Consider the following 25,236-nt stretch of genomic DNA (forward strand, 5'->3'; position numbering starts at 1 on the left):
GTACTGATATCAACCAAAGCTCCTCATCCCACCCCCCGGATTGTAAATAATGTAAATAATTCAATGTATATACTATGATGATTAACCTGTGTGATGACTGTATTATGCTGATAGTATATATTTGTACCATGAATTGATAAACGTGGACCCCGACTTAAACAAGTTGAAAAACTTATTCGGGTATTACCATTTAGTGGTCAATTGTACGGAATATTTACTGAACTTACTGAAAGTATCAATCAATCAAAAAACTATTTTGGAAATCAAAAATGGTTAGTGGGGTAACAACATGCATTGCCTTTTGGTTACCATCTTGGGGTGCCTGTTAGGGCAAAATAGCATGTGGGGTCAAAATAAATTGCATAATTAATCTGTATATATACATGATTAATGCGCATTTTTTGGTGATTAATCACATGAATTAATATAACTCATTATTTTTTACATCCTGGAAAAAACTGATATGTGTAAAAATACGATTTTTGATTTTATCGTGCAAGTATCAATCCTATATTAATACTACCTTGGTATCCATACAATTCAATCAATTCACCAATCCACCTATTGTTCAAACCATGGCAGGAACCCTTGCAATATTTAAACAATAAACTGTCTTTTTTTTTTTTTTATCAGCAAAACGGCTCTGATAAATACATAATCTAAGGTAGTAATGCACATTTAAATATATATGCTCACACACTCATGCACCCAAATAGGATTTATGCGAGAAAAGAGATCCTTGCAGCACATAATTTTGTATGGCGGCCCTTTTCTATGGGAAGATCAGTTACCGTAGCAACACCAAGCAGTAAGTGCCTTTTCAAAGGCTTCACTCCTCTGTCACGACCACCCCCTTCTTCTTCTCTATTATCAGCTCTCATTCTACCTAATGCAGCCACAACCGAGGAGTTTTCACAACATTTGGACGTCTTCTTTGCATCCTTCAGAAGTGCCGGTAGCTTTAAGTCTTCTGCAGAGGTATGAAAGTGAATTTTGTCTCTTTTTTTTTTGTGTTCTGCGGGATATCTGTACTGCACACCAAACGATCTGACAAAAGGGATGAAAAGCTGATGCCTGAGGCTGTGTGACATGTACAAACAGTCACGCTTGTACACAGTAAATGGAATTATTGTATTTTTTTCATATTTTGGATTCTTTCCAAACGTCACATGGGGAGAAACATACTTTCATTCCAACACTGTTGACAGACAAAGATGTGAGGGAGAGGAATTTTTTTCATTATCATAATGTCAGGACTGGCTTATTGTCCCGGAAGAAATGAAAAAGAAAATAAACGTATCCACGGGACTGAGAATAAGGACACAGATTGTTTGCAGGAGCTGTCCGAGTGTCCTGCTTGTAAAAGACACAATGATGTTACCCTGATCCTGCCATGCTCTCATACCATGTGTGTGCACTGTATGTCTGCCCAAGAGGCCAAGCGGTCTGGTCGGTCCCCCCGACAAGATTTGAACTGCTCTGTGTTGTGTCCACTGTGTCGCTACCATGTGGAGCTGCCCTGCGAGACGTGGTCGTCTGCTTTGTCTTGTCTCCCGCGATATCCCACCCTAAAGTTCAAGACTGACAAACGGGAGGTGGCTTCTGAACCACATCAACTGCAAGTAAGAGTTCTCAAATCAATTGAAGCACATTGGGTATTTTGATTTTATATATTGCCCCACTGTCTTCTGTCAGGGGGAAACCTACTCTCTGGTTGCTAATGAAGACACAGTGCAATGTGAGTTTATGTAAGCAATGCTTGCTCCTTTCATACATTACTGCATCAAGAATGTTTCACTAACTCCATGGACAGTTGTCTTGTTTTGCCTGGTTTATTTCGGATATAGGCACGCCATTTATATCAAAATAGCCTGTCTCCAAATTCCACATTTTGCAGCTTCGAGTCACTGAAAAAACAAGCCCATTGCTGCATTTAAATACTTTGATCACTGCGCTATCTCTCCGAAACTAATACTCATTCATTTTGTGGTTAGCCATGACTAGAAGTAAACCAACAACATGCTTCTTACTGTATATTGTTCGTAGATGCAATGCAGTGAGCTTAAAGGCCTACTGAAACCCACTACTACCGACCATGCAGTCTGATAGTTTATATATCAATGGTGAAATCTTAACATTGCAACACATGCCATTACAGCCGGTTTAGTTTACTAAATTACAATTTAAAATTTCCCGCGGAGTTTCCTGATAAAAACGTCGCGGAATGATGATGCGTGTTTGTGACGTTAGTGGTTGGAGAGGACATTTTGGCCCAGCACCACTTACGGCTAAAGGTCGTCTCTTTTCATCGCGCAGTTACACAGTATTTCGGAAATTTGTTTGCTGAATCTTTTGCAATTTTTTCAATTAATAATGGAGACGTCAAATAAGAATGCTGTTGGTGTTAAGCGGTGGATTGCAGCTGCCTTTATCAACCGAAACACAGCCGGTGTTTCTATGTTTGTTGTAAAGCTTTAACACAGAGCGGTCAAGCGAACATATTTCTCTACGTCAACCAGCAAGTTTTTGGATGGGAAAATTGTGATATTAAATCGGCTCTTACCATAGACTTGAGTGGATTACGCGACCTCATCCTGCAGCTCAAAAAGGCAGCTGTGATCTAGGCTCCTCGGCTTCTCTCAGAGACACTGGCGTTCACCGCAGCCATCTGACTCTCAGGTATTACTTTATAATCTCACTAAAATACTATTAACACAATAAGCAGATAAGGGATTTTTCAGATTTATCCTAGTAAATGTGTCTAATTACATCTGAAACGCTCCCACTGCCGCCTTATTTTTATTTTTCTATTTTTTTTAGTGCTTCACTCTAACTTTCCTCATCCACGAATATTTCATCCTCACTCAAATTAATGGGGAAATCGTTGCTTTCTCGGTCCGAATTGCTCTTACTGCTGGTGGCTCACATTATAAACAATGTGAGGATGTGAGGAGCCCTACAACCAGTGACGTCCCGCGCACATCGAGTGCTACTTCCGGTACAGGCAAGGCTTTTTTATTAGCGATCAAAAGTTGCGAACTTTATCGTCGATGTTCTCTACTAAATCCTTTCAGCAAAAATATGGCAATATCGCGAAATAATCAAGAATGACACATAGAATGGCTTCAAAATTAAAGCGCTAATCTGCTTAACTACCTTGACAAAATAAAAATGTCTTAATAGTATATATGATCATGCTTTGTCAGTGATGTATTGTAAAGTAAATTGTGCCATTTGAACCTAAATAAATGTGATTACTTCAGTTGAAGAATATGGGGGGAGTTTCTGGCTGGCTGAAATATTTTGTAAATTATTTTATAACATGTTCTTGTTGAAACGCCTCACTTATAGACTTTTTAACAAGCTGAATAATACAATGTATTAATAAATAGAGAAGGTTAAGACACATTCATGCAGATACCATTACCAAACATCTTTGAAAGTCAAAACATGATCATAACAATCCACATAGTGTGCTAGTAATGCGTGAAGCTGGTATCTAAACATAGTGTAGCTCCTCCTCTGAATGCAAGGACTTGCAGAGCAGGAATTAAAACAATTGTATTACTCCAAAATACAAAATCAGGCGAGATATCAACGTACTGCAACTATATTTATTTTTAAGCCCAAATTTTAAAACACATTCCATTAACGTAAACTTACTGTCCAGTCATGTTTTTAAACACTGGAAAATTATCCGTCTGGGATACACTTTTTAATGATGAAAAATTCTATCAATCTTTAATTGCGAATAACTATTTTAATCGTTTGACAGCCCTGTGTATATATATATATATATATATATATATATATATATATATATATATATATATATATATATATATATATATATAAATATATATATATATATATATATATATATATATATATAGATATATATACCTATATATATATATGTATATAGATATAGATATATAGATATATATGTATATATGTATATACATATATATATCTATATATATATATATGTATATATATCTATATATATATATATCTATATATATATGTATATATATATCTATATATATATGTATAGATATCTATATATATATATATATATATATATATATATATCTCTACATTTATATATATAGATCTCTACATTTATATATATAGATCTCTACATTTATATATATACATTTAGGCTTAGAATTAGAGACTTAGACTTCCTTTTATTGTCATTCAAATTTGAACTTTACAGTACAGATACGAATACAATTTTGTTGCATTAGCTCGTTGAAGTGCAGGATAAAAGAGCAATAAGGTGCAGATATAAATAAATCACTGTACGGATAGATACATTGCACTTTTGCATATGCATCCATATTTATGGATGTATGTTTTATTTTTTTTATATTCCAGCGAGTTAATCCGTTTTGGGGGGGAATTGACCAGCCTCTCAAAGCACTACATACATACATACACACACATATATATATATATATATATATATATATATATATCCATCCATCCATTTTCTACCGCTTATTCCCTTTTGGGGTCGCGGGGGGCGCTGGCGCCTATCTCAGCTACAATCGGGCGGAAGGCAGGGTACACCCTGGACAAGTCGCCACCTCATCGCAGGGCCAACGCAGATAGACAGACAACATTCAGACCCACATTCACACACTAGGGCCAATTTAGTGTTGCCAATCAACCTATCCCCAGGTGCATGTCTTTGGAAGTGGGAGGAAGCCGGAGTACCCGGAGGGAACCCACGCCTTCAGGGGGAGAACATGCTAACTCCACATAGAAAGATCCCGAGCCTGGATTTGAACCCAGGACTGCAGGAACTTCGTATTGTGAGGCAGACGCACTAACCCCTCTTCCACCGTGAAGCCCCTATATATATATATATATATATATATATATATATATATATATATATATATATATATATATATATATATATATATATATATGTATATATATACGGTATATATAAATATATATACAGTATATATGATGGGCAGAAACAAGGTACTTGTTGCTCAGATACGTAGCTTAACTACATTTTCCAGTAGCTTGGCAGTGGCTTAGCTATTTTTTTAACGAGTCGCTTTTCCTGTCGTTTGGCTACTTTTAGTAGCCAAATGACTTGCTAGGTAGTTTACACCAACGCTACAAGCTACAAAGAGAGAAAATGGACTACGAATCCAGGCCCCAAAAATATGGAGAATATACAATGACCTGGATAAAAGAGATATACACAGAAAAAATACATGATTGACTGATTGGTGTTTGTATGATGAGTCACAAATGGCTAAATTTAAGGCGAAACATTACGGACTGGCCAATCAGAGGCAAGATAAGGCGGGTCATCGAAAGTAGTAAGCAAAATCTTAACAGCCACGCACGCATGTCACATGACGACGAGGGAGTCGGAGACAGAGGGACGCTTCAAGCTGACGACTCAAAAAAAAGGAAACATACTTGAAAGTGGCAGGGGGATTCTCTCCCCCAGATTAGATTGTTCCTTTAGTGATGAAGATGATGTGCAGGAAACCCACAATAGTGCCATATCTTGGCCATATTTACACAAATGTATGCGATTAGAGAAAACAATGCCCAAATCCTTAGTTTTTAGTTGTTTACGCTGGAAACCAACACCATAACTGCTCTCTTCATCTCAGACGTACAAATTTAGGGACACTCATTAAACGACAAATTTTACTGAATGAACAAATAAACAAACAAAACAGATTTTCCTTTGCGGAATAAACATTAAATATTGTTCTGTTTTTTTAGAAGCCCTATTATTCTTATTGTAGTTTTTAAATATGTTCTATATATCTTCACTTCTGGTTTACGCAACATTACGTGGGTTATTTTCTTATTGTAAACACATCCATTCATGGATCTTAATATATACCACTCTATCTTGGGAGAGAATACATTATTGTTTCCTGTGTTCATGTTAGCATTCGAAATACAAACCCCGTTTCCATATGAGTTGGGAAATTGTGTAAGATGTAAATATAAACGGAATACAATGATTTGCAAATCTTTTTCAACCCATATTCAATTGAATACAGTACAAAGACAAGATATTTGATGTTCAAACTCATAAACTTAATTTTTTTTTTGCAAATAATAATTAACTTGGAATTTCATTGCTGCAACACGTGTCAAAATAGTTGGGAAAGGGCATGTTCACCACTGTGATACATCACCTTTTTTTTAACATCACTCAATAAACCTTTGGGAACTGATGAGACCCATTTGTGAAGTTTTTCTGGTGGAATTCTTTTCCATTCTTGTTTTATGTACAGCTTAAGGTGTTCAACTGTCCGGGGTCTCCGTTGTGGTATTTTAGGCTTCATAATGCGCCACACATTTTTAATGGGAAACAGGTCTGGACTACAGGCAGGCCAGTCTAGTACCCGCACTCTTTTATTATGGAGCCACGCTGTTGTAACAAGTGACTTGGCATTGTCTTGCTGAAATAAGCAGGGGCGTCCATGATAATGTTGCTTGGATGGCAACATATGTTGTTCCAAAACCTGTATGTACCTTTTAGCATTAATGGTGCCTTCACGGATGTGTAAGTTACCCATGCCTTGGTCACTAAAACACCCCCATACCATAACGGATGCTGGCTTTTCAACTTTGCACCTAAAATAGCCCTGAAAGTTCTTTTCTTCTTTGGTCCGGAAGACACAACGTTCACCGTCTCCAAAAAACAATTTGAAAAGTGGACTCGTCAGACCACAGAACACTTTCCCACTTTGCAGCAGTCCATCTTAGCTGAGCTTGGGCCCAGCAAAGCCGGCGGCGTTTCTGGGTGTCGTTGATAAATGGCTTTGGCTTTGCATAGTTGTATTAACTTGCACTTACGGATGTAGCGACCAACTCTACTTACTGACAGTGGTTTTCTGAAGTGTTCCTGAGCCCATGTGGTGATATTCTTTACACACTGATGTCGCTTTTTGATGCGGTACCGCCTGAGGGAACGAAGGTCTGTTGTTTCATCGCTTACATGCAGTGATTTCTCCAGATTCTCTGAACCTTTTGATGGTATTACGGACCGTAGATGGTGAAATTCCTAAATTCCTTGCAATGGCCTGTTGAGAAATTTTGTTCTTAAACTGTTTGACGATTTGCCCACACATTTGTTCACAAAGTGGTGACCGTTTCTCAAACCTTGTTTCTGAATGACTGACCATTTCACGGAAGCTGCTTTTATACCCAATCATGGCACCCACCTGTTCCCAATTAGCCTGAACACCTATGGGATGTTCCAAATAAGTGTTTGATGAGCATTCCTCAACTTTAGCAGTATTTATTTCCACCTTACTCAACTTCTTTGCCATGTGTTGCTGGCATCAAATTCTAAAGTTAATGATTATTTGCAACAAAAAAAAAGTGTTTATCAGTTTGAACATCAAATGTGTTGTCTTTGTAGCATATTCAACTGAATATGGGTTGAAAATGATTTGCAAATCCTTGTATTCCGTTTATATTTACATCTAACACAATTTCCCAACTCATATGGAAACGGAGTCTGTACATGGTGATCAGCAGACTAATTGCCAGCTTGCGATCAGCACGCTAGCTGCTACCCCAGGAAATGAGCAGTACCAACATGCAGAGTGAAGTAATCATGGTTTTACGATAATTAAATTTGAAAAGGTAATACTAACCATTGGGACTCTTACCGCAGTTTGTCATTAATACCGGTAATCGATTGTTGTCCCTAGAATATACTACAATGTGCATTCGATAAACATAACAAAAACATTTTTTGAGGTGATAACTTTTTGGGAGGGGTTCACGGCCCCTGTGTCTCACTGATATTTTTGACCTCGATGCAACAAACTGGCACTTCACCAGTAAGTCCAACAGATGGAATGCTTATCTTTCTGTTTAATATATTTCATCGCTGACTTAAGCACAACATGTTTGTGCATACGCTCTTGGGACCCAGAAAACAAATGCCGGTCATTTGCATATTTTCACATGTACTGTATACCTATCTTTGCAAGGTTCTTTGCAGTGGCCATCATATCATAAATAAGACTGCAAAAATATTTTTCCTCCAACACACATGCATTTTTTTGCATCAGCCATTTATATATTTTTATATGACAATATAGGGGTAGTATGTCCACTACAAAGCACATTGGAAATAACTTTTGCCAAAACCAACTAATTTTATTGATTAGAAAAAACAATACATTAATATAGATGGTTCTGCTTTATATAGTTATGGATGTGGGTAATTCTGACTGTGAATAATGTTCAGGTTCCAGTGCTTGCAGTTTCACAATACCACCAGCTGAGAGCAATGTGGATCTACAGGAGGAGGAGATGGAGAGCTCTGTATTTGGTAAGAAAGCAAGATTCCCAAACTTAGAAAAGAGTCTATGTACAGTAAATGGATGTTAAATATGTGTTTTTTTAGCATAAACTCAAGGAAAAAAATAATATACTGTGTTTCTGCTTCATTTTTGACATCTGACACTTTCTTTAGGTTTGCGCTTTGCTTTGGACCCATTAACTGCCCCCACCTCCCTCCACCTTTCCAACTCCTTGCTCATTGTCACTTACCGAGGAATAAGCCCTACTTGTCCACTTCCAAATGTCAGGAGGTTGATGATGACCTCTGACCCTGGCGTTACGCAGGACCTCCCTGAGGTTTGCACTGATGTCATCATCGCTCAGGGCCAATATTACTGGGAGGTAGACGTCTACAACAGCTCCATCTATAAAATTGGTAAGAATGCTTATCATCATTATTAGGGACCGAATAACCCTTTGGGACAGAGGACCCTATTGTATTTCTAAGGTTTTATTCTTTATTATTATTATTCTGCCGCCTCTTCGAGCTGTAATTTGACCCCCTTAACATGCTTCAAAACTCACCAAATTTTACACACACATCAGGACTGGCAAAAATTGCCATCTAATAAAGTAAAAAAAAAAAAAATACTTCAAAATTGCGCTCTAGCCCCTCCTAGGAAAAAACAGACAAAACCGCTTGTAACTTCCGTTAGGAATGTCGTAGAGACATGAAACAAAAACCTCTATGTAGGTCTGACTTAGACCTACATTTCTTAAAAATAATATTCTTCAGCTAAATTTAACAGGAAGTTGGAAAAAACCCCTTCAAAAAAAAGTTTCCTAAAAAATTTCATTTTTGCCTCTTTGAGCTGTAATTTGACCCCCTTAAAATGCTTCAAAATTCACCAAACTGGACACACGCATCAGGACTAACGAAAATTGCGATCTAATTAAAAAAATAAAAAAAAAACTCAGAATTGCGCTGTAGCGCCCCCTAGGAATAAAACACAGACAAAACTGCTCCTAGGAAGAAAACACAAACAATCAATCAATCAATCAATCAATGTTTACTTATATAGCCCTAAATCACTAGTGTCTCAATGGGCTGCACAAACCACCACGACATCCTCGGTAGGCCCACATAAGGGCAAGGAAAACTCACACCCAGTGGGACATTGGTGACAATAATGACCCAGTGGGACGTCAGTGACAATGATGACTATGAGAACCTTAGAGAGGAGGAAAGCAATGGATGTCGAGCGGGTCTAACATGATACTGTGAAAGTTCAATCCATAATGGATACAACACAGTCGCGAGAGTCCAGTCCAAAGAGGATCCAAGACACAGCAGCGAGAGTCCCGTTCACAGCGGAGCCAGCAGGAAACCATCCCAAGCGTAGGCGGACCAGCAGCGCAGAGATGTCCCCAGCCGATACACAGGCGAGCAGTACATGGCCACCGAATCGGACCGGACCCCCTCCACACGGGAGAGTGGGACATAGAAGAAAAAGAAAAGAAACAGCAGATCAACTGGTCTAAAAAGGGAGTCTATTTAAAGGCTAGAGTATACAAATGAGTTTTAAGGTGAGACTTAAATGCTTCTACTGAGGTGGCATCGCGAACTGTTACCGGGAGGGTATTCCAGAGTACTGGAGCCCGAACGGAAAACGCTCTATAGCCCGCAGACTTTTTTTGGGCTTTGGGAATCACTAATAAGGCGGAGTCCTTTGAACGCAGATTTCTTGCCGGGACATATGGTACAATACAATCGGCAAGATAAGATGGAGCTAGACCGTGTAGTATTTTATACGTAAGTAGTAAAACCTTAAAGTCACATCTTAAGTGCACAGGAAGCCAGTGCAGGTGAGCCAGTACAGGCGTAATGTGATCAAACTTTCTTGTTCTTGTCAAAAGTCTAGCAGCCGCATTTTGTACCAACTGTAATCTTTTAATGCTAGACATGGGGAGACCCGAAAATAATACGTTACAGTAGTCGAGGCGAGACGTAACAAACGCATGGATAATGATCTCAGCGTCTTTAGTGGACAGAATGGAGCGAATTTTAGCGATGTTACGGAGATGAAAGAAGGCCGTTTTAGTAACGCTTTTAATGTGTGCCTCAAAGGAGAGAGTTGGGTCGAAGATAATACCCAGATTCTTTACCGTGTCGCCTTGTTTAATTGTTTGGTTGTCAAATGTTAGAGTTGTATTATTAAATAGAGTTCGGTGTCTAGCAGGACCGATAATCAGCATTTCCGTTTTTTGGGCGTTGAGTTGCAAAAAGTTAGCGGACATCCATTGTTTAATTTCATTAAGACACGCCTCCAGCTGACTACAATCCGGCGTGTTGGTCAGCTTTAGGGGCATGTAGAGTTGGGTGTCATCAGCATAACAGTGAAAGCTAATGCCGTATTTGCGTATGATGTCACCTAGCGGCAGCATGTAGATGCTGAAGAGTGCAGGGCCAAGGACCGAACCCTGGGGAACTCCACACGTTACCTTAACGTAGTCCGAGGTCACATTGTTATGGGAGACACACTGCATCCTATCAGTAAGATAAGAGTTAAACCAAGACAGGGCTAAGTCTGACATACCAATTCGTGTTTTGATACGTTCTAATAAAATATTATGATCGACGGTATCGAAAGCAGCGCTAAGATCGAGGAGCAGCAACATAGATGACGGATCAGAATCCATCGTTAGCAATAGATCATTAGTCATTTTTGCGAGGGCTGTCTCCGTGGAGTGATTTGCCCTGAAACCGGATTGAAAGGTTTCACATAGATTGTTAGACGCTAAGTGTTCATTTAACTGCTCCGCAACAATTTTTTCAAGGATTTTTGAAATAAAGGGAAGGTGAGACACCGGTCGGTAATTTACCATGAGGTCAGGATCGAGGTTAGGTCTTTTAAGAAGAGGATGAATAACCGCTTTTTTGAATGCTAGGGGAACACTGCCCGAGGAGAGTGATAAGTTTATAATATTTAGCACTGATGGACCTAATAATTCAAAGAGCTCCTTGATCAGTTTCCCAGGAAGAGGGTCAAGTAAACATGTTGTCTGTTTTATTCCATTTACACTTTGTAACAATTCCTCTAATGTTATTTCCTCAAAACGAGAGAAACTATTTTGGAGGGCAGTATCCGCCGTATATACAATCGTGTCAGTGTTAATAGAACCCCGTTGTAGCTGGGACGCATTGTCTTTAATCTCCTTTCTAATGACTTCAATTTTCTTACTAAAGAATTGCATAAAGTCATCAGCTGAGTGGGTTGAGCTACTGGAAGGAATCCCTTGTTGGGTTAGCGATGCTACCGTACTAAACAAAAATTTAGGATCGTTTTTATTACGGTGGATGAGATTTGAGTAATATTTAGCTTTAGCTAAGGTAAGCATGCGTTTGTAAGTTATTAAACCATCACTCCATGCTTGATGGTGCACCTCAAGTTTAGTCGTGCGCCATTTGCATTCCAGCTTTCTACATAATAATTTCTGAGCTCTAGTTTCTTCTGTAAACCACGGGGTGCGCTTTTTTGGAGCCTTTTTTAACTTTAGCGGTGCTATGTTATCAATGGTTTCGCGCAGGGCGTCGTTAAAGTTGTTAGTGAGGTTATCAAGAGAGCCCACATACTTTGGGAATGGTGCCATTACCGAGGGCAGTAGGTCAGCAAGAGTTGTCGTTGTGGCTGTATTAATGTTGCGGCTGCTATAGCAGGTATTATTATTATTAGTTTGACGAACATGCGTCTGAACCTCGAATTTTATAAGGTAATGATCGGACAATACTTTAGTATACGGGAGTATCGTAACTTTGGAAACGGTGATGCCCCCGACAAGCACTAGCCTCTACACCTGGCTGTTATCTACCGCCCCCCAGGGCCCTATTCGGACTTTATTAATGAATTCTCAGAGTTCGTTGCTGATCTAGTGACACACGCCGATAATATAATCATAATGGGGGACTTTAATATCCATATGAATACCCCATCGGACCCACCGTGCGTAGCGCTCCAGACTGTAATTGATAGCTGTGGTCTCACACAAATAATAAATGAACCCACACATCGCAACGGTATGCTTGTAACTTCCGGTAGGAATGTCGGAGAGACTGTCAAGCCGGGACCGTGGTTGTTTTTGCTTCCTCGATGCAGAGATGATGTGGGACGAGTCAGGCATGAATGTGAGTACATATTTATTAATTACAAAAATACAAAAAGGCAAACAAAGGACACGCTCGGTGGCGGTTAATAATCTATACTAAAACTTCAACAAAAACTGCACAATGGCATGGCTATCTATAAATAAACAAAAGATGCTAACAACGATACTCAATAAACCAAAAACTTGCACTTTAGGCGAAAAATACACAGATCTTAAATGGCAGGGTCCAAAGGGTTAGCAGCGTGGCAAGGCGTGAAGGTTTGTACGAAAAATGCAGGCATGAAGGCATAAGGCAGAATGCAAAGTACCCAAAACGATGAACAGAAAGCAAGTGACATAAATAGTGGCCGTGGTAACTAGAAACAGGTGTGAGAGGCTGATGATCGGGGCGTGACTAGGGGAACCAGGTGGAAACTAATGAGTAGCTATGGTGACCAAGAAAACAAGGAAGTGCAAACGCAAATAGAGTCCAGAAAACAAAACAAAACATGATCAAACATAAAACCAGATTAACAGGCATGACAGAGACATGAAACAGAAAACCTCTATGTAGGTCTCACTTAGACCTATATTTTAATAATTGACATCCTTCAGCAAAAATCAACAGGAAGTTGGCAATTACCCCTTCAAAACAAAAGTTTTGTAAAAACCCATCACCTTTTTTCAAACATTATGGGTGACAGAAAGAAGCACCAGTGTGACCCTAGGATCCAGGGAAGGTATGTAACGTGAAGGTAAAGATATGTTGCATGGGTAAAGGCAGGAAACACCAGCAAAAGTCGGTCCCGTCCATCGCTGCTTGCAGCTTTAATTATTACTATTATTTTTGTCATGCCATCCACAGACCTTAATTGACAAGATAAATTAAATTAAAATAATTTTTCATTCATTCAAGATGCTTTTAAAAATGCAATTTGTACATTTTAGATTAGATTAAACAAGATTAGATCAATTGTTCTCAAACTTTTGTTTGCCAAGTACCACCTGAGAAAATGCTTGGTTCTCTCTCAGCACCACCACCAATATTAAAAGAAGAGTAGTAGACCTAAGTATTATAATAATAATAATAATAATGGATTAGATTTATATCGCGCTTTTCTATTGTTATATACTCAAAGCCTCAAAGCGCTCACAGAGAAGTGGGAACCCATCATTCATTCACACCTGGTGGTGGTAAGCTACATCTGTAGCCACATCTGCCCTGGGGTAGACTGACGGAAGCGTGGCTGCCAGTTTGCGCCTACGGCCCCTCCGACCACCACCAATCATTCATTCATCATTCATTCACCATTGTGAGCGGCACCGGGGTCAAAGGGTGAAGTGTCCTGCCCAAGGACACAACAGCAGCGACTTTGATGTCCATAGGTGGGAAGCGAACCTGCAACCCTCATGTTTCTGGCACGGCCGCTCTACCCACTACGCCATGCCGCACCTAATCAAGAAAATAAGGCAGAAGTTTTATTTAACAAGTACATTTAATATTTTTGACCACTATAACATTACGCACAGTTTGAACAGTAACACTGTGTTTGATTCATCATCATCATTTATTTCTTTCATGAAAATGCATATATACCAGCCATGTACAGTTCACACTTTCATTGTTTTTTATTTCTTATACATTTCCATGATCAGAAATGAGCAAATGGAAGAATTATATTCTTGTATTTATCCGACCCCTTTTTTAGAACAAATTATTTTAGATGACTAAATCACGGTGGCAGAGGGGTTAGTGCGTCTGCCTCACAATACGAAGTTCCTGCAGTCCTGGGTTCAAATCCAGGCTCGGGATCTTTCTGTGTGGAGTTTGCATGTTCTCCCCGTGAATGCGTGGGTTCCCTCCGGGTACTCCGGCTTCCTCCCACCTCCAAAGACATGCACCTGGGGATAGGTTGATTGGCAACACTAAATTGGCCTTAGTGTGTGAATGTTGTCTGTCTGTCTGTGTTGGCCCTGCGATGAGGTGGCGACTTGTCCAGGGTGTACCCCGCCTTCCGCCCGATTGTAGCTGAGATAGGCGCCAGCGCCCCCCGCGACCCCGAAAGGGAATAAGCGGTAGAAAATGGATGGATGGATGGATAAATCACTGTTCCCTCCACCAACACCCGAACTCCAACATACTTTTTAATTTTCGTTTAAGCATTTTCACAACGACACGTCCAATCAAATTAAAAACTCAATTTGATATAATTCCAGTCGTGTCTTTTTGTTTCTCTTTTTAAATAAAAAAATAATCTTGCAATTTTTAAGTCGTTGTTTAGAGAATTCCATGCTTTCACACCAGCAACAGACAAGCACATTTATTTCAAATTTGTTCGAACTCTTGGATGTTTAAAATCATACGGCCTTCTGTGATTCACATCTTCAGACATGAACATGAATAACTTTTGTAAGTCCTTCGGAAGAACTTTATTTCTAGTTTTGAACATCTACAATGTCTTAGAGTTTTAATAATCCTGCCCTAATGAACAGTGGCTTTGTCTGGTCTCTATATCCATCCATCCATTCCTCCATCCAACTTATTCCGCTTATCAGAGGTCGGGTCTCTATATCCTACTTTGAAAATAATACGAATGGCTCTTTTTTGTCAAATAAATAAAGGCATTATGTTGCTGAATAATTGAGCAATATAACATTCTCATTGTGTTATACGGGGAACTGTATTTACCTTGTTCAAAATAATTACATTGTAGATACCTTATTTTTCACATGCAATACAGTTTATGAGCTTTCCATGTCAACTTTTCATCTAGGATGACCTCAAGAAATCTGATTTCAGACACTGTTTCAATTTTCACATTGTTTATGGATAAACTAACTTCTACCATTATTTTATTACTGAATACCATACATTTAGTATTTTCCAAATTTATAGATAATTTATTTACATCAAACCACAATTTTAGTTTACCATTTCCTCTTCAATATTTTCGGCTAAGATTTTCAAGTCGTCTCCTGAACAGTATAAATTTGTATCGTCTCCGAATAATACGTGCTGTAAAATTTTCAAAACCTCACAAATATCATTTATACATAAAATAAAAAGTTTGGGTCCTAAAATCGAACTTTGTGAAATTCCACATTCAATAGTCATACATTTTGACCTGTAATCATCAATCTCAATATATTGCTGTCGTTGTTGTAAATAGCTGGTTAACCAGTCCAATGCAACTCCTCTAACTCCATAAGTATATCATTTAGAAATGAGAATTTGATGATTTATAGCAGGGGTGTCAAACTCAAATACAGAGTGGGCCAAAATTTTAAACCGAACAAAGCCGCGGGCCGAGGTTGAACAAATTAACCTTTTAATAGGGACCCAAACAAGTTTTGCATCTAATATTGAACAAGCAAGGCTTATATAACTTTATAGTGACATGCAAAATCTAGTTTCAAATAATAATAATAATAATAAAAAAATCTCAATGGCATATCAAATAAAATTGTAATAAAAATTGAATGCCTCTTTTCGGCGGTGGGGTTGAGGTGGACGGGGTTTCGTGATAGCGGGGGGTGTATATTGTAGCTTCCCGGAAAAGTTAGTGCTGCAAGGCGTTCTGGGTATTTGTTCTGTTGTGTTTATGTTGTGTTACGGTGCGGATGTTCTCCCGAAATGTGTCATTCTTGTTTTGTGTGGGTTCACAGTGTGGCGCATATTTGTAACAGTGTTAAAGTTGTTTATACGGCCACCCTCAGTGTGACCTGTATGGCTATTGACCAAGTATGCATTGCATTCACTTGTGTGTGTGTATAAGCCGGATATATTATGTGACTGGACCGGCACGCTGTTTGTATGGAGGAAAAGCGGACGTGGAGACAGTTTGTAGAGAACGCCAAAGGCAGTGCCTTTAAAGCCCACCCCAAATATTGTTGTCCCGGATGAAATACGGGAAGGGCACTGAACTTCGGGAGTCTCCCAGGAAAATCGGGAGGGTTGGCAAGTAAGAGTATTAACGGTAAATGCGGTGTTACAGCGGCAGGCCTGCACTAATGTTAATTTGATATCGCCTCAAGGGCCAAGTGAAATTACACGGCGGGCCAAATTTGGCGTACCACTAGATAGAGTCAGCATACTGCAATTAGAGAATCACTGATATTAGATAATATTTTCTGTTACAATACCCATAGGAAGAAAACATTTTGCATCACCCCCAACCCCACTATCCACCGCAACGATGAATAGTGTCATTGGTCGATAAAATTGTTTTAAGTACACCTCTGCATAACACTGTATCCTTATTAAGATTGAATAAAACATTACATGTGTTATGGTCCGCCTCCCAGATCATGTATGGTTTTAGATTTTGAGTCTGTTGTGTTTATTGTTTGACTCTTCCGATTCTTGGTTTGTGCACTTCATTGTTTGTATTTGTCACCATGGCGTCTTGATTCGTTCACCTGCCTTTGTTTGCACACCTGTTTTTCATTAGAGACGCTATTTAACCGGCCTGTTTCAGTTACTCGTTCTCTTCTCTCAGTCTGCGTTACATACAGTTTGTGTCCACAAGTGACGACTCGGTTTTCATTTTGTATTCGCGAGCTTCCACGTTTAGCCTCCTTGTTTCTTTGAGTGTACTCGCTAATGCTTCCACGCTTAGCCGCCTTTTGTTCTCCTAGCACTAATGCTAATTAGCTCTTTGTTTTGCCTTTGAAACCCAGTGTGTTTGTTATCAGCCTGTTTTAGTTAAATAAATACTTTATTTCTACCTGTAACGCTGTGTACGAGCTCGAACTGCATCCAGGAAGAGCACCTCTCGCACCACGACGCCACAACATAAAAGAAGTATGGATTAAATTACAACAAAAAATTATTTAACATCCATCTATTTTTCTGAAATAAAAAAATGATAGTAATATTTTTTTAAAATATAGATATTTTTGAAATGTACTAATAAAACTCGTTAACAACAAATAAAAATTGATCAGCCACACTTTGGAGCACAATTTATAAAATATTTTAACCTACATAACAAAAATCAATACAATAATATGTGCAATTTATTTAGGTGAAAAAGACAAACATGTTTTTGAAATTTTGTGTGGGGGAAAATGGGGCTGGTTGTCACGCTCATTATATCTCTCCCTCAGAGGGTGCTGTCTATCACATTAAAGCATGGGTGTCGAACTCTGGCCCGCGGGCCAAATTTGGCCCGCCGTGTAATTTAATTTGGCACTTGAGGCAATATCAAATTAACATTAGAGCTGGCCCGCCGGTATAATGACAATATAACATATTATAACACCACATTCACCGCTAATACTCATACTTGCCAACCCTCCCGATTTCCCTGGATGACTCCTGAAGTTCAGTGCCCCTCCCGAAAATCTCCCGGGCAATCTTTCTCCCGATTTCCATGCGGACAACAATACTCGGGGCGTGCCTTAAAGGCACTGAATATGCGTGCCTGCCCAATCACAAAATATCTATGGCTTTCACAGACACACACAGGTGATCGCAATTAATACTTGGTCAACTGCCATACAGGTCACTCTGAGGGTGGCCGTATAAACAACTTGAACACTGTAACAAATATGCGCCACACTGCGAACCCACACCAAATGAAAATGACAAACACATTTCGGCAGAACATCCACACTGTAACACAACAGAACAAATACCCAGAACCCCTTGCAGCATTAACGCTTACGGGACTCTACAATATACACCCCCGCTACCACCATACCCCACCCCCCCAAACCCCGCCCACCACATTGTTATTTTATTTTCTAATTTATTAGCCTGTGGAAAAAGTTAATGTTGACATTTACCTCAGAAGGCTGCAAGTAGAAAACAGGAATAACATTTTTCATTCAAATTCTATTTAATATACTATTGATGTTTTTTTGTTTCTTTTTTGAAAGTGGATTTTGCACTATTAAGTTATATAAGTGTCGCTTGTTCCATATTTAGTGTTAAAGCAAATCAGTGTCGCAAACTGAGCTCTAATTAACGTTTTATTCACGCACTTTCTCTTGCTATTTCAAGGCTTGAATGTTTGATTCATTCATTGTTATTTTATTTTGAAATGTATTATTAGCCTGTGGAAAAAAAGTTTATTTTGATCTACAAAATAGGCATTCTATTTTTGTTTAAATTGTATTTGATCTGCCATTGATTATTTTGAATTATTATTATTATTATTATTATTTGAAACTCGATTTTGCATGTCACTATAAAGATATATAAGCCTTGCTTGTTCAATATTCAATGAAAAACCTGTTTGGGTCCCTATTAAAAGGTTAATTTGTTCAACCTTAACCCGCGGCTTTGTTCAGTTTTACATTTTGGCCCACTCTGTATTTGAGTTTGCCACCCCTGCATTAAAGTGTGGCATTTTATATAATTAGGATCAGCGCTCACCTACAAAGTTTTCTGTGGTGTAAGAAGTTTGTGTTTTAGTGTCCAATTGTAAATATTCTGCTTCTCAGTATTTCTCAAAATGGCTTTTATACAGCATAAACATTTGTTAGCCTGTAAAAGTGTGACGGGAAAGCTAGATCTCTCCCCTACTTAGCATATATTAATGTAACTGTAATGGTAGCTGTCTAAGGCTTTGAAGGTATATATACATATATATATATATATATATATATATATATATATAACTACTAATAATTGACTATATTTATTGTTGCTGTTTGCTAAATGTAAGTGCATGAGCTTTCGAATCATACATTTTATAATTGCATTGTAAGTTAGAAGAAGGGTTCATTACACATTTACACATACATATGCACACTCACACGTATGAAGACACACACACACATCCACACCCACACACACAAACACACACACACACGGCATAAATTAACTGTAAGGCCTGATGTGTTAGTATAATATGCTCAAATGGAAAAATACTGTCACACGTGAGGTTGTTTTGGAAAAATGGGAAAGCAAGGCAAGATAAACAGTTTCTATGGTGCGATATAAAAGGTAAAGACAAATGAATTTAAAAATACAAAAAAACTACATCGTACTCCTAAGGGTTGAATCATCTCATTGTCATTGAATTGATTAAAAAAGCAACATCTGTACACAATGAGAAACTCTTGCAGGCCTACTTCATATGGTCATGTGACAGGGATGGAGAGTTATTAGGTTATTTTGCAGTCACTTTCGATAAAAAAAGCACGTAGCCTAAGATACCGGTGCAAGGATTATTTGTTTGAACCAGGGGTTCTCAACCTTTTTTCAGTGAAGTACCCCCTGTGAACATTTTTTTAATTCCAATACTCCCTAATCAGAGCAAAGCATTTTTGGTTGAAAAAAAGAGATAAAGAAGAAAAATACAGCACTATGTCATCAGTTTCTGATTTATTAAATTGTATAACACTGCAAACTATATTGCTCATTTGTAGTGGTCTTTCTTGAACTATTTGGAAAAAATGATATAAAAATAACTAAAAACTTGTTGAAAATAAACAAGTGATTCAATTATAAATACAGATTTCTACACATAGAAGTAATCATCAACTTAAAGTGCCCTCTTTGGGGATTGTAATAGAGATCCATCTGGATTCATGAACTTAATTCTAAACATTTCTTCACAAAAAGTAAATCTTTACATCAATGTTGATGGAATATTTCCACAAAAAATCTAGCTGTCAACACTGAATATTGCATTGTTGCATTTCTTTACACAGTTTAAGAACTTACATTCATATTTTGTTGAAGTATTATTCAATAAATACATTTATAAAGGATTTTTAAATTGTTGCTATTTTTAGAATATTTTTAAAAAATCTTACGTAACCCTTGGCATACCTTCAAGTACCCCCAGGGGTACGCGTACCCCCATTTAAGAACCACTGGTTTAGACATCCGATTTTGCAGAATTATAGGCAAGCAAATGGAATACAAACTTAATTGGTTCTTGAACAGGGTTTGTAAAAAGAAAAGTTTGTTTATTGAAGCCAATGTATTGATAAGAAACTGTTAATAGGAATAATGGGTTACAGCATAGACAAAAGTCCACATTTTAGTAAAAGTTTGTACTTGGAACCAAATATAAAGTGCTATACTGAACTCTGTATCAAACAAACATTGGACGGGGCTGGTGGATCAACTTTCTATTTAATAACAAAGCCAATACAACAAGAAGCTGTCACTAGCCCTGTGGTGCACTTAGCTTGAAAACACAAAACTCCTTAACTTGAACAGCCAGGTCGCTATAATGATAGGAGTAAAAACACTTTACATTGTCAATTAGTCTTCCTGCCATAAAGCAGAAGGGAGTGGAAGGCAGGGAAAGCAGTGTAAACTGTGGATACCTCTTAAATTTTCAACCACGTATCTTTGTTGATTTCCTTAGACTCATATTGAACCAGCAAATCGAGAAAATGTCTTAAAAAGGCTTTTGAATAGCATTAAACGTAGCACAGTAACTAACAGCAGAATTGTGGGTATGGATCAGCTCACCCAAACTCACAAAGAGTGGTTCATAAATAGAGGTTCCACTGAATTATTATTTAGCCTTGTCCTCTGGTTATTATTATCACGTGTAAGAAATATCCTGTAGTATATTTGCCGCAATGGCGGATTATTGATTTAGAGGAGCGGCCCCACACAATGTATGGAGATACACAGTAAAAGCTTGTTTGAGCATAGAAAATATGAATTGGCATTTAAAAATATTGACGGCTCAGAGCGAATCGGAATGTCAGTGGACTTGTGGTTAGAGTGTCCACCCTGAGATCGGTAGGTTGTGAGTTATGTTGCGGATATTCTCCCGAAATGTGTTTGTCATTCTTGTTTGGTGTGGGTTCACAGTGTGGCGTATATTTGTAACAGTGTTAAAACTGTTTATACGGCCACCTTCAGTGTGACCTGTATGGCATTTGACCAAGTATGCTTGCATTCACTTGTGTGTGTGAAAAGCTGTAGATATCATGTGATTGGGCCGGCACGCAAAGGAAGTGCCTTTTAGGTTTAATGGCGCTCCGTACTTCTCCCTACGTCCGTGTACACAGCGGCGTTTTAAAAAGTCCTGAATTGTACTTTTTGAAACCCATACCTATAATTTCGAAACCGATTCCGATAATTTCCGATTATTACATTTTAAAGCATTTATTCGCCGATATTATCGGCAGTCCGATATTATCGGACATCCCTACCAAAGACTATTAAAAAATGGGACCCATTACCTCCCTGCTTGGCACTCAGCATCAAGGGTTGGAATTGGGGGTTAAATCACCAAAATAATTCCGGTTGCTCACCGCTCCCCTCACCTCCCAGGGGGTGAACAAGGGGATGGCTCAAATGCAGAGGACAAATTTCACAACACCTAGTGTGTGTGTGAAAATCATTGTTACTTTAACTTTAACTTTAAATTTAACTTTAAGACCAGGTTCTCATCGACGCCAACCCGACCCCTGTTTTGAGGATTCATACTGATGCACTATCCTGTCTGTTTCAGGTGTGAGCTCACTGCACAATTCTAAAGGCTGGTGGCTGGAAAGACACGGTTTGTCGTTTTGCGCCGTTTACGATGGGTGCAGGGAGCCCCTTGTAACGGTCCCTCCTCAGATCAAAACTCTCGGACTCTTCCTTAACTTTGGAGGGGGTACTCTTAGCTTCTACAATGTTGTGACCCAAGAGCATCTCGTCACCCTGCCTACGTGTTTCAATGCCTCGGGAGTGCTTCCTACTCTGGGCCTCGGCCAGGGCTGGATACGGTTGCGTTGCGGCCTCCCACCTCCCCCCTATGTGTTCCTCAGTAAAAACTCAACCTACAGACATCCTTGTGGGTCCAGTAGAGGCCGATGGCAAAAGGATATCACCTTCCGATCAGTGGGTAAAGTGATTCAGAAGTTTGAGGAGATGTCTGCAGCAAACTCCAGTTCGATGCCTGGTTTTGGATCACATTGCTCCTGTGGACACCGGGGGACTAATCCTTCTGGGCTTGCAGAACAGGAAGCCGGGCCTAAATAAGACAATCCTTCTCTAAAATGGAAACAACCACTGACTGACGGACTCACAAATCCCCAGAAAGGTTTGATCTATGGCTGCAATTTGAAAGGCAAATGTTCCATCTTGAAGGACTTGCGGATCCTCCTTCCATTCTCGGTGTGACCCCCGCTGGTCGGGGCTTGGGCTGGAATGAGTCCTATATTGTAAAGTGTGAGGAATGGTGGGCTTCTAACAGCGGGACGCCTTGATTTTTCTCAGTGTGACGGTTGTCAGACGGTAGGGGTCCTCACACTATATCAGCACGTCCTCGTATACTTGGGTATGAGCACTAAAACCATAAGTGCGGGCTTTTGCCAAGCTGCGGGAATAAGGTATAATCAGCAGGGGGCAAGATAGTGAGGTGCGAGTACAGTAACACCGGCGGCGTTGACTTAGAGCAGCAGAGACAGGTGGTACCACATGTTTGCCCCACGCTCTGCCTTTCGATAGGACAGTGGGGCTGCCCTTTTTTGACCCTTTGAAAACCACAGGGCTCCCGAAAACTTCAAAGGGACAGCAGAGAGCAAGCGAACCGGGAGTGGGGGAAAGAGAAAACAGCATGCATGAATAAAGACAGCAGGTGACGGTAAAAAAGAAATGAGCTGAGGGAGCTTTCAAGCCAAGAATCCCTGAATAGATCAAATGTCTTCCGAGGCCGAGAATTGATTTAAAAGCAGCAATGCGCCACATAAGCCACCGTCTACATTTGTAATTGTCTTGTGATTTTCTTTTTGTCTGCATTATTTCAATATCTGGCTTATTTTGTGTCCACATTTCACAGGTTCAAGTGTTTTGTTAAAAATAATCGTGAGCAATAAAGTCTTCAAAATATACTATTCAAGAAAGAGGGTGTCCATAGTTTTGCAGCCCATGTACATTCCATAAATATAATTATATGACAAAAAGATGAAAAAAAGCAGAAACATCGAGGAAAATAGTGAAAAAACTTTGGATCTTGTGATCAGGGTATCATGCTGCCGATTCCGATACCGATCATCAGTGAGTGAGATCGGCCGATGCCAATACTGATCACATATATTAACTGTACATTTTTCAATGACAACAGAAAATCTACTCACTATTTAAACTAGTTCCTTATTGTCTTTCAATACAAATAATTGTTTGAGGATAAACACTTCGCAATACCTAAACAAAAGCAGAAACTACAATCTACTTCTCATTTAAATCCTTTTGGGTTTTGCTCTCAAAGTCCCCCCCCCCCCCCCCCCCCCCCCCCCCCCAGTCCAGGAACTTATTCCCTAAGTATGAAGACATTAACGAAACCAACGAAAAAATATTTTGAAAAAACAGCAATATCAACCTGGATCGTCTACTGATACAACCCTGGGAATCGACACAACCAATTTATGGATCGATCCCCTCTCCTCCTATGTGTTGTGCACTGACTGTGACATTGCTGACACACAAACAATTGCCGTAATATTATCCTCATTCTCGACCTGGGGTCTTAAAGTCTTAACCCGCAGGCCGATAATAAATGGCCTTCATTCATTCACTTAATTTCATGGTTGGCTAATAGTTAAATATAATATGGCAATCAGTGGTGGGCCGTGCATTTCACAACTAAGCCTTCAGCGATGTCCTACTTAATCCGACTTAGTCCGATCACCTCTCATGATGGTAAGTGGAGTAATGGGTGGGCTTTCTCCAGCTTTGGTCGCTACAGGACCACAGCTGGAGACATACTATACAAAAATCAATCAATCAATCTAATTTTATTTATAAAGCACTTTTCATGCATAAAAAATGCAACACAAAGTGCTTTACAGACTTAAAAAACAATGCTCGATGACCCACCTCCCTCATCATCAATTGCATACAGACACACATGAATGCATGGCTGAGAACAGAGGAACCAGGTGAAGAAACACTATCACCGGAGCCGTCTGTACCAGGGAGTCATCACGCCACTGCCACCAAGATGCTGACACAAAGCATTCCCACAGCCAGGGCCGATATATTCCTTAAAGCAAAGGGTTACCTCTGAGGAACGCTGCAGTACAAACAATAAAATATGCAAAATAGTAAGAACCATGAGTAAGAATAAAGAATAAAATCAAGAAAAACATATTATGAAGATAAAAAATTCAAACATATACAGTAAACATACAATAAATAAAATCTAGCATATCTAATAAGAAATGTAAAGGAAAGTACGATTGACTATGTGCTGTGTTTGGAGACACATCCTTCGCTGCTAGCGTCTTGTCAGTCTAAAAATTAATATAATAAATATTGACGATTGTGATCGGAATTGAAATGTCACGGCTTAGGTGCGCATTCATCTGTGCACTGGGTGCGCGCCACCCTGACTGCAGCAGGTGACTGCATTTAGTCGGCTCAATCAGCAATCTACACACCTGTCGCTGAAGAGCTTCAGTGCCGTCTTAAGCCAGTGCAAACCTGCGTCCCGGGCCAGAACGTAGCGATCTGTTCCAGTACAGTAAGCCGACTCATCAAGCTCGATGCACAAACTCTGTCTGTGTTTTCTCCACCTCCGTGTTAATTTGTCTCGTGTTCCCTTTCGTCTTCCAGCAGCCTTTCGCGTCACGAGCTGTGTCTCGTATTCCCGTATTTCCTCTGGTTCCCTGGCTGTCGCTTGGATCTCGACCTCACGCCTCGCCCCTGCCCTTTACCTCACGCCAGCGCACTGACCTTCGAGCCTGCCTTGCCCCCTCTGAGATTTCCGCACCTCGCTCAACACTACCGGTACCACACTGCAGCTAATCTCTACACTTAGTCACACACATTTTGGATTAGTTCACATACTCCATTTCTATTGTAATTATAATAAATATAGA

At 39.4% G+C, this 25,236-nt stretch overlaps 1 protein-coding gene across 2 annotated transcripts; it reads left to right on the forward strand.

Annotated features, from left to right (window-relative positions):
* Positions 1 to 901: 901 nt before the first annotated feature.
* LOC133564486 (uncharacterized) lies at positions 902 to 25,236 on the forward strand. 2 transcript variants are annotated; one of them, XM_061918836.1, is made up of 5 exons: positions 902 to 1,622; positions 1,696 to 1,738; positions 8,267 to 8,350; positions 8,495 to 8,737; positions 24,971 to 25,236. In XM_061918836.1, the coding sequence occupies exons 1-5, from the start codon at positions 1,248 to 1,250 to the stop codon at positions 25,087 to 25,089; spliced, it is 864 nt and encodes a 287-aa protein (XP_061774820.1). In that variant the 5' UTR covers positions 902 to 1,247; the 3' UTR covers positions 25,090 to 25,236. The 2 variants fall into 2 exon arrangements, with proteins under 2 accessions (XP_061774820.1, XP_061774819.1); XM_061918835.1 differs by lacking the exon at positions 24,971 to 25,236 and adding an exon at positions 21,882 to 22,582.

Source organism: Nerophis ophidion, linkage group LG13 (genome assembly GCF_033978795.1).
Source record: "Nerophis ophidion isolate RoL-2023_Sa linkage group LG13, RoL_Noph_v1.0, whole genome shotgun sequence".
NCBI classification, from domain to species: Eukaryota; Metazoa; Chordata; class Actinopteri; order Syngnathiformes; family Syngnathidae; genus Nerophis; species Nerophis ophidion.

Excerpts from the sequence above, each read along its gene's own strand:
- LOC133564486 (XM_061918835.1), top strand. The coding sequence starts at position 1,248 with ATGTCAGGACTGGCTTATTGTCCCGGAAGAAATGAAAAAGAAAATAAA. Across the intron at positions 1,739-8,266 it reads TAATGAAGACACAGTGCAAT|GTTCCAGTGCTTGCAGTTTC; the intron begins GTGAGTTTATGT and ends AATAATGTTCAG. Across the intron at positions 8,351-8,494 it reads GATGGAGAGCTCTGTATTTG|GTTTGCGCTTTGCTTTGGAC; the intron begins GTAAGAAAGCAA and ends CACTTTCTTTAG.